Source organism: Corvus hawaiiensis, chromosome Z (assembly GCF_020740725.1).
Source record: "Corvus hawaiiensis isolate bCorHaw1 chromosome Z, bCorHaw1.pri.cur, whole genome shotgun sequence".
In the NCBI taxonomy this organism is placed as follows: Eukaryota; Metazoa; Chordata; class Aves; order Passeriformes; family Corvidae; genus Corvus; species Corvus hawaiiensis.
In genome coordinates this window covers 68,047,626-68,063,623 of record NC_063255.1, presented here as the reverse complement: position 1 = coordinate 68,063,623, position 15,998 = coordinate 68,047,626, and the positions used below count along the sequence as shown (strand labels likewise).

The window sequence follows — 15,998 nt, the reverse complement described above, 5'->3', positions numbered from 1 at the left end:
TTTCTCACCAAGTTCTATATTACAGTTATTTGGATTGACACTTTTTCTTTTTTTTCTTTCTTTTTTCCCCCCTTTTTCTGTAATGGTGTTATCTTTCTTTTAATCTTCTAATCTTTTCCAGTATTTGAGAATCACTGAAATAAAAATTAATCATCCATAGTATGACTTATTCAACTTCCTAAATTCTTGGATGTTTTTTATCTGATATGGTGGTTTAAAAATATTTAGCTTTAGTAGATGATGTATTAATATCTCTCTTCAGATACTCTTGGATCACAAAGTATTTCACCATGTGACTACATGATCTAGATAGCCTTTATGAAATGTGGCAAAATATTTACTGAATACTTTTCTTTCTCACTCTTTGTTTTTACTGATTCTGGCATTTCCATCTAGTATGGATCCCATAACACAGTGGAAGTTAAACATTTTTGTTGTTTTTTGGAGCAAACACCTATTTATCACCCTTAGTCAAACTATCTCTGTGGACTTTCCTACCCCCTGTGTTTAATTTGCTTTTCTTATAAATCTTGTATAGTTTATAATTTCAAGATTTAAAGCCACTATTAAGAGAAGCCTTCCCTGATGTCATTGGAGACAACTGTTTTTAGTTCCCCTCTCTGTGATTTAGTGAACAGGTGGCCTGGGCTGGTGATGTGTTTTTGTCTAAAGTGGGAGATCTCATTCTCTATCACATCTCCACCCCTAGGCTGGGAATCCCTGTTTGCCAGATCCTCCTGCAAGTTGGTTCAGTTGGCTTAACTTAGAACAGAACTTTGTTTGTTTCCTGGGTTTGACTTACATTTGGTTGGTAAGCTGAATCACAAGCTGGTACAGGGCTGGTACAGAGCTCGTGTTGAGTGAAGATGGACAGCTTGGCCCATGCCTTTTGACAATATTGAACTATTGAGCAAACTGACTCATCATGAAGCTGTAGCCGAAACCAGTTGAGTTGTGTTCAATTACTCTAGGCATCTCAATCAAGGAATTATTGCATTATGAGCATATCCAAAAATCTAAAAGTTGACCATTTTTAGTAGAACCTGGCCATACTACTTGAACCTGATTACTAACAACAAATGTAATCAAGTAGTGGTGACTTGATTGTCACTAATGTTTGCTTGTGCAGTCCACATAAGCAACTTAAGTGTCATTTATGATTCTTTGTTTGTCAACTGCATCAGAGAGCATTTTATTTATGTTTATTTCCACAACTGCTGTGCTCCCAACCCCACTTTTGAGCTAATTTTTGGCACTACAAGTGAATTGCCCATAATGTGCTCACAGCCAGCAAGTGTGGCAGCTTCTGCAGAAGTCTAGGACCTTCCTAGAAGAAAACAGCTGCTGTACAAGAGCACTGAATTCCTTAACTCAGGCAAGTGTTCCAAAGGGGGTCTCCAAGATTAGACATGGCTGACAGAAGACCACTTGAAAGCTAACAGTATCTCTGTAAATCAAGGTATAAGCAGACTGTAAGTAATTCCAATATGATCCTTACCAGCAGCTGTGTTTTTCTGATTTAAAAGTAAATATTGACTACAGCAAGGAGGTCTCATGCAGTGTGCATTATTTTGTGAGGCTGACATCAGTTTCTTCCCATAGAAATAATCCCACACTATTTTTAACATGTTCCTCACTTTGACCCGATTACTACTACCACCATAGTTGAGTTATAGAGATGACAGTGGAGCATATGCCTACAGTATTCTCTGTAGAGCCACTAACATCTACAGAGAACAATGAAAGACATACCTGATGTGGTCTAATATTCATTTGAATCACTACTTGCAAACGTCTGGTTAGAGTGGATCGTGTATCTGTTGTAAACATACAATTCATGTGTCTTTAAATATAGACAGTGGCAGCAATAACCATTAAAACACCTACCTTGATGGGAGAGAGGCAAAGAAGGGCTTCCTAAACTTCAATGGAGATACAGAGCAAGTATGGAACACTTTTAAATGTCGAAAAGAATAGAAGATCCTTTAACTAAAGGCAAGTGTCCAAAAGAGACTTAACAAGAAGTTTAAAACAATTGTATAACCAATCTTTGACTGAACAGATGAGTACGATATTGCTCCCTACAAACACCAACCAAGGTCTTAACTGAAATATTCTACTGTTTTTATAATTCCATTAAAAACAACTGAAAAGATTACTGAATGGAGTAAGAGGAGGTTGCAAATCACTTAGCTTTTACAGGGTTGATGCAGAAATCTGTCTTCTGTTGAGACTCTCCTGTGTATGGCATCGTATGCTGTTACTACTTTACAGCTTCTGTGAAGAGGACATAGCAGTACACTGGTGCTGCTTCTCATACAAGCAAGGTCTTTTTGCTCCACACACTAAAATAATGGCTTGTAGACTGTTGTCAGTAGTTGAAATAGGGAACATGTCTTCTGGATACTACTGCTCCTGTTGTGTGTTGGTACAAACACCTTTACTGATACCTAGATAGAAGGTATAGCTGAGTCTATGTTCCTGGGCCCAGGAGGACTCTTAAAGGGTAATTTTTTGCTTATAAACTGATGCTGAGGTAACAGTCACCACTTCAAGAACAGTGTAACATTTTTTTGAAAGCTTCTTTTACAACTTGTGACAACAGCTGTTTTTCCTAACTGTGGGTAGCATGAAAAGCCAGACTGCACTGTTGCTGCCCACAGATGGGATGAACTGCTTCCTGAAACACAAATTATGGTTTCACTGTACTTTACCAAAACCATGTTACTGTACGACTGTTTTAAGCTGGACAATCACTTGGAGGAATGACTAGAGGATGCTACTTGCCAAAAACCTCTGAATTCTAATGTATGTTTTTGTGGCATCTCTTGGGGAGCAGCTGACAAAAGCACTGCCACCTTGAGCAATCTGGAAAGGTCATAGCTGAGGAAAATGGGGCTACAGGTTCCATATTTCTCCTGCTGGGAAACTTATTGTTTCCTGTAAGCAAAGGCTGGTACTTAGTGAGTGCAGTAGTGACAAGTTCTAGCTCATAGCTAGGTGGACAGAGAAGATATCCTCCATGTTCTCCCATCGTATTAAGGATACAACTTCCGTTTTGAGAAGTTTGATGGTCGTCTCAAGTATCTTGCAAAATGCCAAAGAAGTAGCTCTAATGGCCCATCATCCTGAATTTTTTTACATTTTCAGCTCCTCTATGGGAAAGTTGTGGCAAATACGTATTCTTCCCCTTAATCCAAAGGGAACACTGGTGCCCACATTCATTTTTCCCTGTTATTTCCTTATTCTCTTTCCTGTGAGAGTAGTATTTGCTCTATACTACCTCTATACTATCTAGAGAAATTATGCCAGACTAACAGCAGTCATCTGAGGGCTGAGTTTCTTGTGCTAGATGTACAAGATGCAGTTTTTAAATTGAGAAATCTTCATTTTAATCCTGAAAGAAAACTAAATTTATTCTGTAATCTCACTAGAAGCAGACATCCAGTCTAGTGTTTCTAATCAAGTGACTCAGAGTATAGAACTGTGATTTCAGCAGGGGAAAAGGTGTGGCAGCACTTGGCCTACCCATGGGAAAAGACTGGTGAGACTTCAAAGGGATGTCAGCTGCAGAGATGGCAAATCATAGACTACAACACTCCTCCTGTGCTCACACACTCAAGCACTTAGCGTGTGCTGTCAATCTAGGAACTGCTCAGAAGTGAGAAGGGACTTATGCACACAGGCCAAGGGATTTTCACCTGTGAAAGAGAAACTTGCATTGAAGAATGAGGTCAGGTGCTTACGGGCTGAAAATTCTGTCTGTTCCCTGTCTAAATCCACGGTCCTGTAAGGTGCCAGAAAAAGAGAGTTCAACACAGGTGGGAGATAAATAACAGTTTTTGAGCTTAGGCTGTTGGGTTTTGGGTTTTTTCCTTCCCAAGTTGCAGTGGTGCATCCTACCTGGATGCAATGTCATCAGTACTAACACTGGGGCAGCCTTAACATTTCTTTATTAGTGATGACTATTTGTATAACCTACCAATGACAAGAGTGGGAAGCAGAAGGGAAGGCTGTGGATATTATATAAGGATCTTATCAAACAGCAAAGCAGGAGGGAACATCTGGAGGGGAGAATCAGCAATTGTTGTAAAAATGGGCTGCTTCCTTAACCAGGATGGAGAAAGATTGGAGTCATCGCTGAACACATTACTACTGCTAACTTTTGGGAGCAGAAAACATGACTTAAGAAATGAGGACTTCAAGAAGGCAGATTGGGACACAATAAGAGGAAAAGCTGAATAATCAGAGTATGAAATTGGCATGATTTGTAGCTTATGATTATTAACCTTTAAAAAAATCCTGCTGAGTAATAATAATAACTAAGTTACAGAACAAGACTTTTTAAAATAAATTTAGCTGGGACAATGGCAAACAAAAATAATATTTTAGGTTACAATCATTAAAATAGCCATCCCAGATTTAAAATCAAGAAGAATGGATTACAAAGGAAGTGAAAAAAGCAGTTACAGAAAATGCAGAATTAGAGTATTAAATGTTCAATAAGTAATTGAACAGAATCCAGAAGAGGCCTCTTGTATTTTAAGATTATTTTATTCTTTTAAGACTGTATGCCTTATACTGGTTATTGAATGAACTTGGGGAGAACCCAAAAATCAACATGCCAGTAAACATGGAGGTCAAAGTGAGCTGAGGAGGAATACTTACTGGTGTAATAGTATGTAGAGTTAAAGATAAACATTAAGTTTTCAGTTGAGAGACTTGGTAATCAGTCCAATCAAGAGCACCTCAACAGTAGATATGTTATCTGCTGCTTTAGTACTTTGAACTGTTTTTAGCTTATTCTATGCTTGGAGGAATTCCTGACTTTCTGTCTTGCATGTTCTTAAGTATAATTTCCCTTTCATAACAACTGAAATGGAAGCCAATTATCTAGCAATTGCAAAACAAAAGATAGCCATCTTAACATTTGTGTATCTTAAGCTTTGCAAACATACAAGACTTGAAATGTAATTCTTTTTGGCATGATGCAAGACCTTTCATTTTAGTTAGATAGCAAAACTCACCAGTTATAACTCGCATACTGTTCCAGTTCATAATCAAATACCTTAGCTCCTTCAAATACCCTACATAAATGTTATTTGGCAGTGGTAGAGATAGGTTTCCCTGAAAAACTACCTGATCATGTACTTAGATAATCACAAACCTGCTTTGACAGTAGTGATCCAGTTTGCAGTAGTTGTGAACAGTACCTGGGTGCAAGTCAAGTGTCAACAGACATGCCAGAGCAGCCTCTGTCAGATCTGTTAACTTTAAATTCAATGAATACTAGAAGAACTGAGCAACACCTTTTTACATCCCTATCCAATAACTGAGGTGCTCTGGAGGAGCAGAAAGCAAATGACACATGAGCTCTCCAAGGCCCTAGTGTGCTCTTTCACCAGTGTTGAAGAGAGACTGCTGTGTTAGATGGACCATTCAGTCTGACCACTGAGCACTTGCATTCATCATTCCTGCCTGCCAGCAGAAGATAAGAATCAAGCCCTTGGACTATTGCTTTCCTGCATGACAAGAATGGTACCTCTATAGCAGTGATATCCAACCAGCTGAGAAAGTGAATTTAATAAGTCATTACTTACTAAGCTTCTAAAGGCCTTGGGATTAGTAGGAAACAAACAGATTCAAAAACATTTGTTCAGTTTCAACTTCTGTTCTGTGCTCAAAGCTTAGAAGGACTATACCACACAGAACGCTGAAGAAGTACTAAATTTTCTACTCTTTGTGACTGGTGGAACATTAGAAATCAGAAAGAATTACTTTAATCCTGTCACTAATTCTTCTCCTGCACACACAAGAAGATATAGGCGACAACATGATACCTTTCTTATCAAGGAAGACAGGGAATTTACAGCATTTGATAGCACTACTTACAGACAGCAGCTCATGTCCACAAGTTAGGATTTTTCTCATAAACATATCCACAGTTTTACCTAATCTAATTTATTAGTGAAGCATATCAATTTAGTAAAGGCATAGGCCAGTATAGACGTCTCAGACATTCCAGTTTAGTAAAGATGAAACGTTTTGGAGAAGTCATCTTTCCATCTACCTCTGTTTTTAAAAATACAAAAGAGTTCATAATGATCTCTACCCTTTATCACTTTAAAATCAATCGACACTTTAAAAACATTTAATACAGGCGTGGTTTTGCTCTATTACCTTATTGCTTAGAAGATCTGTGGAACTAACTGCAAAAGTTCAGGTAATATCAGTCAGTATTTAATTTATATATTACATGTTTATTATGGGTGCACATTTTTTAAATTTACATTTTATGAAAATTCAGAAGTATTTACAATTTTTGTAAGATAAACTTGTATGCTCTAATTTACAGTCTAATGTAGTAACAAATCATAAAAATTCAGATCCTTTAGAGTTGTGTTTACAAATTAGTTTTCTTAGGAGGCAGCTACAAGGGATATTGCTGTATACACAAGCAAGAACCAGCTTGCTACATACTTTTTATTTTTTTCAATATCAGATAGCTACACGTACTTTTTACATTGTTTTTGAGTTTCTTTACAAAATTTCTATATAAACTTGTATGGCTTCAAAATTGTAACCTGCACCCAATGCAAATGTATGAAAAACACCTGAATGAAGGCTAGTTTAAAAGTGCTGAAACATTAACTACTTCATTTAACTTAGAAATTAATATAATACTTGATTAAAATAGCAATAATAGGTTTTGTTTTTCATTTATAAAGTATTGTTGTGTTAATCAGTTTGATTGTAAAGCACGTTACAATTAAAATTCCAATAAAAAGACTGTACCATTTTATCAGTTATAAATTTATCATCAATAAGATTAGCAAATTAGGAGCCAAATGTACTCTACCAATCAAATCTACAGTACAGTATGTTCTTAGTACTAACAATGAAACTCTCACCTGCAAAAATGTCTAGTGTACACTACAATTTATGCAGCCTCTGCAAAGGCATAATTTCTTGTAAAGCTTCAGCAGTCCAATTCATTACTGGCTTTGCATGAATTAACTCAAGCACGTTTTACTGTTTTAATAGAGAATTTGAAATAGACACTAGTATGTTCATTTAGAATTTTCATATGCAGGTTATTGTATTATTTTGCCTTAATGCTTATGATTTCAACATTTAAAAAAAGCCAACTTGGTAATACAAATACATAGAAGATTTTCTAAATTAGTGACTTGCTTTAAAAAATTATTACTTATGTGTCACATCCCCATGCTTAGGCTGTAGCAAGCAGATTAGATAACAATACAAATATTAAAATTGGTAGTTACAAAAAAAAACCGAACACATGGCAGGATTTGTCATCCTGCAGCCATAAAATATCCTTTTAAAATGCCTCCTGAAGTACTATATGTACATTCACATCACACATCCCCAAAAGCACTCGAAGTCTGAAGACTTATTGCCAAAGCAAAGAGTAATGCTGTTTGCTTTTAGAAGTTTGTTTTTCCTATCTTCACTGATTTTTCAGATTCTCCTCTTTGGTGACATTAAAGTTACTTAATGAAAAAGTATCTGAGTCCTGCATGATGCATCTCCCTTTAATAAAACCACATTTTATTGCAATTATTCCACGAGGAAGTAATTCAGTATTTTAAATTTCTTAACTAGAGTTTTTGCAAACCTGTCTTCTAAATAAATTGCAGTGAAAATAATTTTTAAACAGTTGTGTGTATAATACAAATACCACGCTTCCTTGATGAAGAGCCAAACTTTGAAAAAGGAAGTGAGGCACATGAGTATCAAATTGGATAGGCACAGGCTTTTTTTTTGAAAGGCACAAATGTTATGCAATTAATACAAAAATAAATTAAATCTACTCCACTAACTCAATAACAAGGCCCAAAAAATTGACTAATTGCAGATGTAAATCTCTGCTGTGTTTTGCAATTTGTAACACATTGCACTTAGTTAAAAAAAAAAACCTATATAAAACAATGATACATGGGCATCAAGTTACTTTTACACATCTCTCACTCAGCTGGTCTTGTGGCATGAGTGGATAGAAGAACTACACAAGACTTAGCCTCTGCTATCTTTATAAACTGTCAATTAAAAGCTGGCAATTAAAGAATCTGAAAAATGAGTATTACTTATGAAAAGCTCAAATATTTCTTACTAACTCCCCTACATTTTAGGCTTAATGTTTACAGTACAACATAAAATTTCATACTTTCATTACAACTGCAGATTACTATTTTGACTTCATCTATATAAAGTTACTAATTTTTCAACAAATTTTCCCCAAGTATTGCAGTTGATCATTTACAGACAGTGTTGAAGTTAACTTCAGTGCTATTGTAAAGTAATAAAAAGTTTTCAAAATGACTCTTAAAAGTGCATTTACTTTCTGTAGTTTAGCCTCAAAGTAGGTCAACATTTTGGAAAAATTAATGCATGTTAAAATAGTGTTTGAAAATTAGAGAGGGCAGAGTGGGTTTCTTGCACTCCTGATCTGACGACTTTCACAGGTACATCAACAGTCTGCCATATACCGTCCTGAAAAACAAAGGTAAGTTTTTTTGCAGTCAGTAGATAAACCAGATTTTGTCAATATTTTCCTTGGAGCAGTTTGAATAACTATGGAAAAGCAAACTGACTTGTCAGAAATGTTTCAATAAAGAGTAACTATTTATACATCACTCATTTAACAGTTTCATATTTTAGAATTTAACACTAGCAAATATATAATATTAATTTGGATATATAAGCATGTCAGTGTCTTACCAGTGGCAAATCTCTTCTTAAGAAGGGAAAGCCGATAGCCAGTGCCTACAAGTTCCACATCTACTCCTGAAAGCGTGCTTCCTTCACTGATGAATTGCACTGCAAGTGTTGCTGGTTTACTGGGTCCTCCTGAAAGCTCAAATTTTGCCCTGAGGGATCCAGAACCTATAAAAACAACAAAATTGAGAAGCTGATTGTTTTGCAAGAACAAAATGATGTCTCCAAATTTTTAGTAGTAAGAAGAGAAACTAACAGGGTGAGCTTTGAGATTCATTCCTAGTGGCTGACCTACCTATACTATCAAAAGAGGTAAGAGTACAAGTCTGTTTTTTCCAAAACTCTGTCAAAGACAATGACTAGTGAATGATTTAAAGAGAAACAATATACATTTCTGCAAAATTATAAAAAATGTGCGTATCAGACAGCCTGGCAATCACTTACTACTTATCTGATTGGTCCCTATAATAATTTATGCTTGCTGGTCTCTAAGTACTTAACACCATCTATCTCATGGTAGGTGGTATCCAATGGATAGATAGGTAGATACTATATGCTTTTCACTAGCAGATTTGAAACTACATCAGAACACTTAAAAGTTGTCATGATCTGTCTAGATGAAAGTACATGAACAAAAACATTGGAAGAAAAGCAGTTCTACAGTAATGTACCCAGAGGAAAGCAATTACTATGTTTCTATTAAAGAAAAGGTCTGATTAAATACTTATTACAAATTTCAGTTGATTTTTTTCAGACACAGTGGTGAAGTGGCATCACTTTGATACTATTATAAAGCAATAATTGTTCAAAATTACTTTAAGTATGTCTCTGTAGGCAATGAAAGGCATTTTAAAAATCCCCACATTGCTACCAGTTTCTGGTTTTATAACAGGTCTTCTCTTGTTCTTGGGAAGTGTGCTGGGAAAATGAGATTTAAATAATTAAAAATGGAATACATTTACTTTAAAACAACTTGCTATTCCTATCAATAAGAACTGCTAAATGACAAGGAAAGTTAGTAACTGAAATGTTACTGAGGTAAAAGCAGGAACTAGAAGAAATTGTTTCACACAGTGTCTTGTTCTTTATAAATTTAGCTTAAGATCTTCAGTAGGTCTGCCTTATTTCTGTAAAGTGGCAGTTCTTTCTACTCTAAGGATGGAAACTCATATATTCAAGTGTTTTGAAAGTTTGTTCTGTGTTTTATCTCTCTCCAACTGACAGATCACATAATATGTTGGACCATAAAAACCCCCAAAACATTTTATCATGCTGTCCCGCCAGGAAAGAAGACTTGAAGACACTTGTCCTGACATGGACAGGGTTTGTGCAACTTCTCTCTTTGCTTCTGTAAGTGCAAGATCAGCACAGTATTACTTCCTCCTGAACTGAGAGCACTATACATGTTTATACTCAAAGAAAAGGGGAGGAAAAGATAGTGGAAGGAGAAAGAATACAGCAGAAGCAGCGGGATATGTGCGAGTCTGCTGTCAACACACAAGATGCAAACTGGATCACTAGCAGCCAATTCTGTGCTGCTCTGTAGGTGTACAGTTCTTCTTCATCTGGCTGCATTTATGTTTCAGTGCGATTTTTTCTTTTAAAAGAAGCCACAGTGTTTGGAGAAGGGAAAAAAAAGAGAGGGCTATTCCAATGTAATGGAAAACAGATAGCAAAGAACTGTGAGGTTAGTGAAGGACAAAGTACACCAGACTAGAGTAACCACCTCTGTCCAATAAAATTCTCTCTAATTTTGTTTGAATGATAGACACTTTGCAGCCTTTGCAGGAATAGAAGTTGTCTTCTCTTTTCATGCTTGTGTTTTCTGTATGAAACCAGTCATATTTACAGGCAAATCTGTGATTTCACAATCCCCTTCACTAAATTCTTAACAGGACTAAAGGCCTTTCCTTTACATTAGCAGTTCATTTCTCCACAGAGGCTTTGAGGATGAGATGCTTCCCTTTGGCTCCTGTACTACTTCAAAAAATATTGCACCTGCAGAGACTGCAAGGGTCGTGACATCAATTAGAGCTAAGAGAAAGGCACGGGGCAGAGGACAACTATCAGTATCTTACGCAATATTGTATAAATTACCACTCTGAGCAGCTGTGCATAGATTAATTTTTTTCCTGGAGTCATTATGGTCAAAACCAAGATTCAAAATATTGGTCAAGAATAACCTATCTAAGCACAGGACTTCTGGATTTTTTTTTTAAACTCCCAGTTCTTCCATTTATCTCCTTCTAATGTATTTAAATTACCCATGTGTAGAGAGACACAGATATTAAACCCATTTTCATTTGAGTAACTGCTCACTTCCAAATGGCATGAATGCAATAATTTCCTATCCCATCTAAACTCTGTTTTAGAACTACTAACTGCTTTCAGAGTACTTCATTATTTTCCCTTGTATAGCTAATAATTAATTTATATTTTGACATCTCACTCATAATGGAATCTCTCAGGAAGCAATTAATTGAGAAGAAGGTGAACTAGCAAATGGGATACAGCATGAGAAAATGTGTAAAAAGGAATTAGAGGGTAGAGAGGCTAAGATGATCACCTGTTTACTGTTAAAATTTTTTTGTACAAGAAAGCAAAACAAAAGAGTTCAACTTGCCTCCATTCTCAGACTTCTCTGAAATGCTAGATATTTTCCAATATGCTTTCATCTGATCTGCATTCCTGTAAGAGAATGGTAGGTTAGTTATAAGCACTGGTTTTAGAACTTTATTTCCCTTGATTTACACTGGCACAGACATCTCTAAATGGAAGTCTATAAAAATATTTGCACATTTAAGGTAAGTCTGTGGAAAACTACAGTAGGTTAGTTATAAGCACTGGTTTTAGAACTTTATTTCCCTTGATTTACACTGGTACAGACATCTCTAAATGGAAGTCTATAAAAATAATTGCACATTTAAGATAAGTCTGTGGAAAACTACAGGAGGAAAAGAGGAAAAGCGAAGGGTGTGTCTGCATCACTCCAGAGCAGCAAGCTCAGAAGAACACACTTGCTTACACATTTTATACAATTTTTTACACATTTAACACTGTCCTGTGTCCCCACCTATGGCTCCAAACTTCAAAACCCTCTGCAGTCTTAAAGAATAAGTTACTTTTGAAGCAGTCTGGAAGCTATGCCTTGATGCTTCGTGATGATGGTAGACTGGGGAGCAATGTTGATTGTTCTCCCCTAAGTGAGAGTCCTGAGAGCATGAATTTAGTTCATTTCCATTCTAGTAACACTAATTGGCATGACACATTGCTCAAGCTAACTTCAGAAACCGTAAAGGGGCAAAAAAGGGTACCAAGAGTGTCTAAGCTGACAAGGCATTTTAACTCCTGGAGGACTTTCTAGTACTTGCATCAAAGGAAAGTAAACAACTTAAAGCTGTGAGCAGCATGAAGTGCTGATAGGTTTGAAATTACTCTTGGCATTGAGGTAGCAGGACTGAAATGCTCACATAAGTAGCACATATGGTAGCATTTACTCACAGGAAGTCAAGCTATAAGCCACTTTTTTTCCTAAAAAAGGACCAAAACCCCACCACCCAATCCACTAGACCGAACAGGTAGTACATCACAAATACTATACCTGCCTGGGACATAACTGATTTTTTTTTTTTGGTCAGCTTGCCAGGCTCAAAATTCTGGGTTTTGGAAGTTGTCTGGGTGAATTCACTAATGCAAGTATCCCTAAGTCTTCCCAGCTAACACTAGGTGTTCTGGATGGGTGTTCCTGCTTTTACTCTGGCTTCATTACACAGGGTTTGTGGAAGAAGCCTGGGCAGGGAGATTGGCTTCACCACAGTGTAGTTGTGTCATTCAGATAGGATACTGAATACATTCTTGTTCAGAATAAACTTAAAATTTGGTTGAAAGTATTGTTTCCTTGAAATACCAAGTCAAGAAAGATTCAGTCCTGTAAGGATTTTTTTCCATTTAAAATTATACTTTATTACTACATTGTCCAATAAACACCTGTAACTCTATTGGCTCCAAAAACATTAGAATCTACCCAATAAATGCATCGTGTTTATTTTTCTTTTAAACCTTGCTTTGTAAGGTAACCTGATCTATAAGAAATAAGGTTAACAAAGTCTAACTTCTAACTTCCTTCAATGTGCTATTCTTTGCCCTCTTCATGTTAAAAAGACCATTTTGGGAATAAACAGTCCAGGATTTATTTACAGCTGGGCAAGTATGTATATGCTGCAAAGCACAGTGACTGACTTCTGCTCACCTTTTGCTCCAGGGCTGTACTACTCTGTCTAGTCCCACTACCCTCTGTTTGTTTCCACAAACTTCCAGTAACATAATTTCTTGATATCTATGTCACACTTTGAAGTGCTACTGTAAATGCAGGCTCAGAAGGTGGTGGCAGGTAGCTGCTAGTCTAATAATCTGCATGACACTTGAATTGAGAGACAGTGCTACCTGATCTATGGAGAGCTCCTCAGTTACTGAGGTGTGTTTTAAAATTATTTCCAATAGAAGCTAATTTTTAAGCTAGAACAATCAGGAAATCTTTTTAAAAACTGCATTTCTGCTACTTTTTCTATATAATCCCCTTATATGAATACATTTATACACACACAGAGAAAATGTTTTTTAACCATTTCCAATTACTGTATTAAAACTGTCTATTCAATCTATTGGCCAAAATAAAGCTAACATTGGAAAATTCATAAAGGCTTATATTATTACACAGCTGGGATGGGTACTTACTGTCTCAGTTTATGTGAATTGGCTGCACGTAATCTGTTTAAACCACAAATGTCTAGACATCTGATACTACACATTTTACTACTTCTTCCTGTGAAATTTTTCAGGTTACGACACTAAAGAATAGACTGAAATGAATCTGAAAAAATACTGAAAAGTATTGATATTACCATTTTGCAGGTGGAAGTGACTGCATGTTTATTACTCCTCCATCTACTGGTACCACAACCTGGACATTAGACAGCATACTAGGCACATTCATAGACTCTGGATTGTATTTATAATCCACTCTCACATCAGTAGTGCCAGCATCACATTTCCAGTAAGTTGCAAGATTCAAGGGAGTTGACTGTATGCCATTTGAGGATACCTGTAAAAGAATAAACCATTGAAAACAATTTAATTAAAATATCAACCTTTTGGGCAGAATTAGGGGATGATGGTAACTAATATAAGTCTCAGTGCTGACAAAATACCAAGAGAACAATTGACTCCTGGGTCCTTAATTACAGAATTCAGAAGACTGCTGCCTAAAGGAATTCCTGTTACTTCAATTTTAAATTAAAATACTTAAAGAAAAGATTTAAACTCCCTCTGGCCTATGAGGCTCCTTCCTGCTCTTTTATAACGTTTTGTAAGCTTTCTTTTTGTTGTGTTCTGCCTTATGCAACATGCATGCTTGCAGCGAAATTACTTCATCCTTATCAGTTGTGTGCTGTGCCAGTTCAGCTGCCCAACCAACCAGCAGCAGAGAACACCACCTGTCATTATGGGACAGGCAGCCAGCAGAACAGTTTTTATCTCTTCAAAGCATTATTTGCCTGCTGCAGGAGGGTTGAATGCTGCTTCTGTAGCTGAGCTCATTCTACTGCACTGATGCATCTCAGCCATATTCTCAATCTACTTCAGGAACCTCCTGTGTCCTGGTGCACACTCTTGCCTTTCTTTGTCAGCCCAAAACCTTTCTTATATGTCTGGGCTTCCACGTGCCAATGCCTCATTTTTACAGAAGAATACACAGTACTCATTTCAGCAAACCAAATGGTTTTTTCCTTCCATCTTTCTCATTAATTCTTGCTTTTTGCAGGTTCAGTAAGCCAACCTTTATGCAGGTTCAGTAAGCGAACCTTTATGCAGGTTCAGTAAACCATACTAGGCAGATGTGGAAACTACAGGTATGAACAGTTGGACTGACAAGTAATTTTCAGGGGGTTTTTGTGTGTAGAGAGTTGTCTCAGATGTTCAGACATTTCAATGCAGGCCTAGAAAATCCCTGTTCTCCCTTTGAGGTGAGTCTGCCTTAAGTATTCATGAAGACATTTTATTAACAGCCAGAACATCCTCTCGGTGATTCACAGAATGGCTGAAGTTGACAGAGACCTCCTGGAGGATGTCTGGTCCAACCCTCCAGCTCATTCAGAGCCACCTCTAGCAGGCTGCCTAAGCTCCAAACATTCTGAACATTTCCAAAAATGGAGACTCCACCACCCCTCTAGGCAACCTGTGCCCAGTGCTCAGCCACTGTCACAGGAAAAAAGTGTTTCTGGCTGTTCAGAGGGAATCTCCTGTGATTAAGCTTGTGTCCATTGCCTCTGATTCTGTCACTGGGCACCACTGAAAAAAGCCTGGCTCTGTCCTCTCTATGTCCTCTCTGAGGTATTTATATGTATTGATGAGATTTCCCTGAACTTTTCCTTCTCCAGGCTTAGGAGTCCCAAGTCTCTCAGCCTTTCTTCACGGGACAGATACTCCAGTCCCACCATCATCTTTGTGGTCCTTTGCTGATCTCTATCCAGTCTCACTTGCAATGAACAACCCAGAACTGAACACAGCACTCCAGGTGTGGTGTTGAGGGGAAGGATCCCCTCTCTTCACTTAGCAATACTTTGCAGCTCAGGACACAATCTGTCACCTTTGCAGCACGAGCAGCAAGTTGCTTGGCTCATGTTCAACATGGTAACCCACAGAACCCTGAGGTCCTTTTCTGCCAAGCTCATTTCCAGCTGGTGACTCCCAAGTGCACTTGTTGAACTTCATGAGGTTTCTCTCAGCCCATTTCTGCAGCCTGCTGAGCTCCCTTAGGAGGGCAGAATGACTCTCTGGTTTATCCAGAGGGCCATCCCCATTTGGTGTCATCAGCAAACTTGCCTCTGTCCCATCATTCAGATCATTAATGAAACTATTAAAATGTAAAATTAATATGTCACCTGGGGGTCAGTTCACCTGAGTGTCTGCTCATTCAGCCCGTTCTTCACCAGCTTCTCTATATGGATTCTGTGGTAGATGGTGTTGAAAGGCCTCATGAAGTCTGAGCAGACAATATCTACTGCTCTGCCCTCATCCACAGGGGAAATCATCACAGAAGTTTGTCAGCTCGGTCAAGCATGACTGTCCCTCAGTAAATGCATTCTGACTACTCCCATTTTATTACATTGTGAGAAATCAGAATGTCATACATTCTCAGACAGAATCACAGAATGGTTTGCATTGGGAGGGACCTTAAAGATTGTATAGTTCCAACCCACCCT

The 15,998-nt window shown here is 37.4% G+C and overlaps 1 protein-coding gene across 7 annotated transcripts in view; it reads right to left on the bottom strand.

Moving 5' to 3' along the window:
- Positions 1 to 6,239: 6,239 nt before the first annotated feature.
- FCHO2 (FCH and mu domain containing endocytic adaptor 2) overlaps positions 6,240 to 15,998 on the bottom strand; it is an 86,905-nt gene continuing 77,146 nt past the window's right edge. For all 7 annotated transcript variants that reach the window (XM_048290542.1, XM_048290543.1, XM_048290539.1 and 4 more), the window contains 4 exons: positions 13,641 to 13,840; positions 11,363 to 11,427; positions 8,743 to 8,907; positions 6,240 to 8,514 (listed from right to left, as the gene is read on the bottom strand). In XM_048290542.1, the coding sequence (XP_048146499.1) occupies positions 8,492 to 8,514; positions 8,743 to 8,907; positions 11,363 to 11,427; positions 13,641 to 13,840 (453 nt within the window). In that variant the 3' untranslated portion in view covers positions 6,240 to 8,491. The remainder of the gene's footprint in view (positions 8,515 to 8,742; positions 8,908 to 11,362; positions 11,428 to 13,640; positions 13,841 to 15,998) is intronic.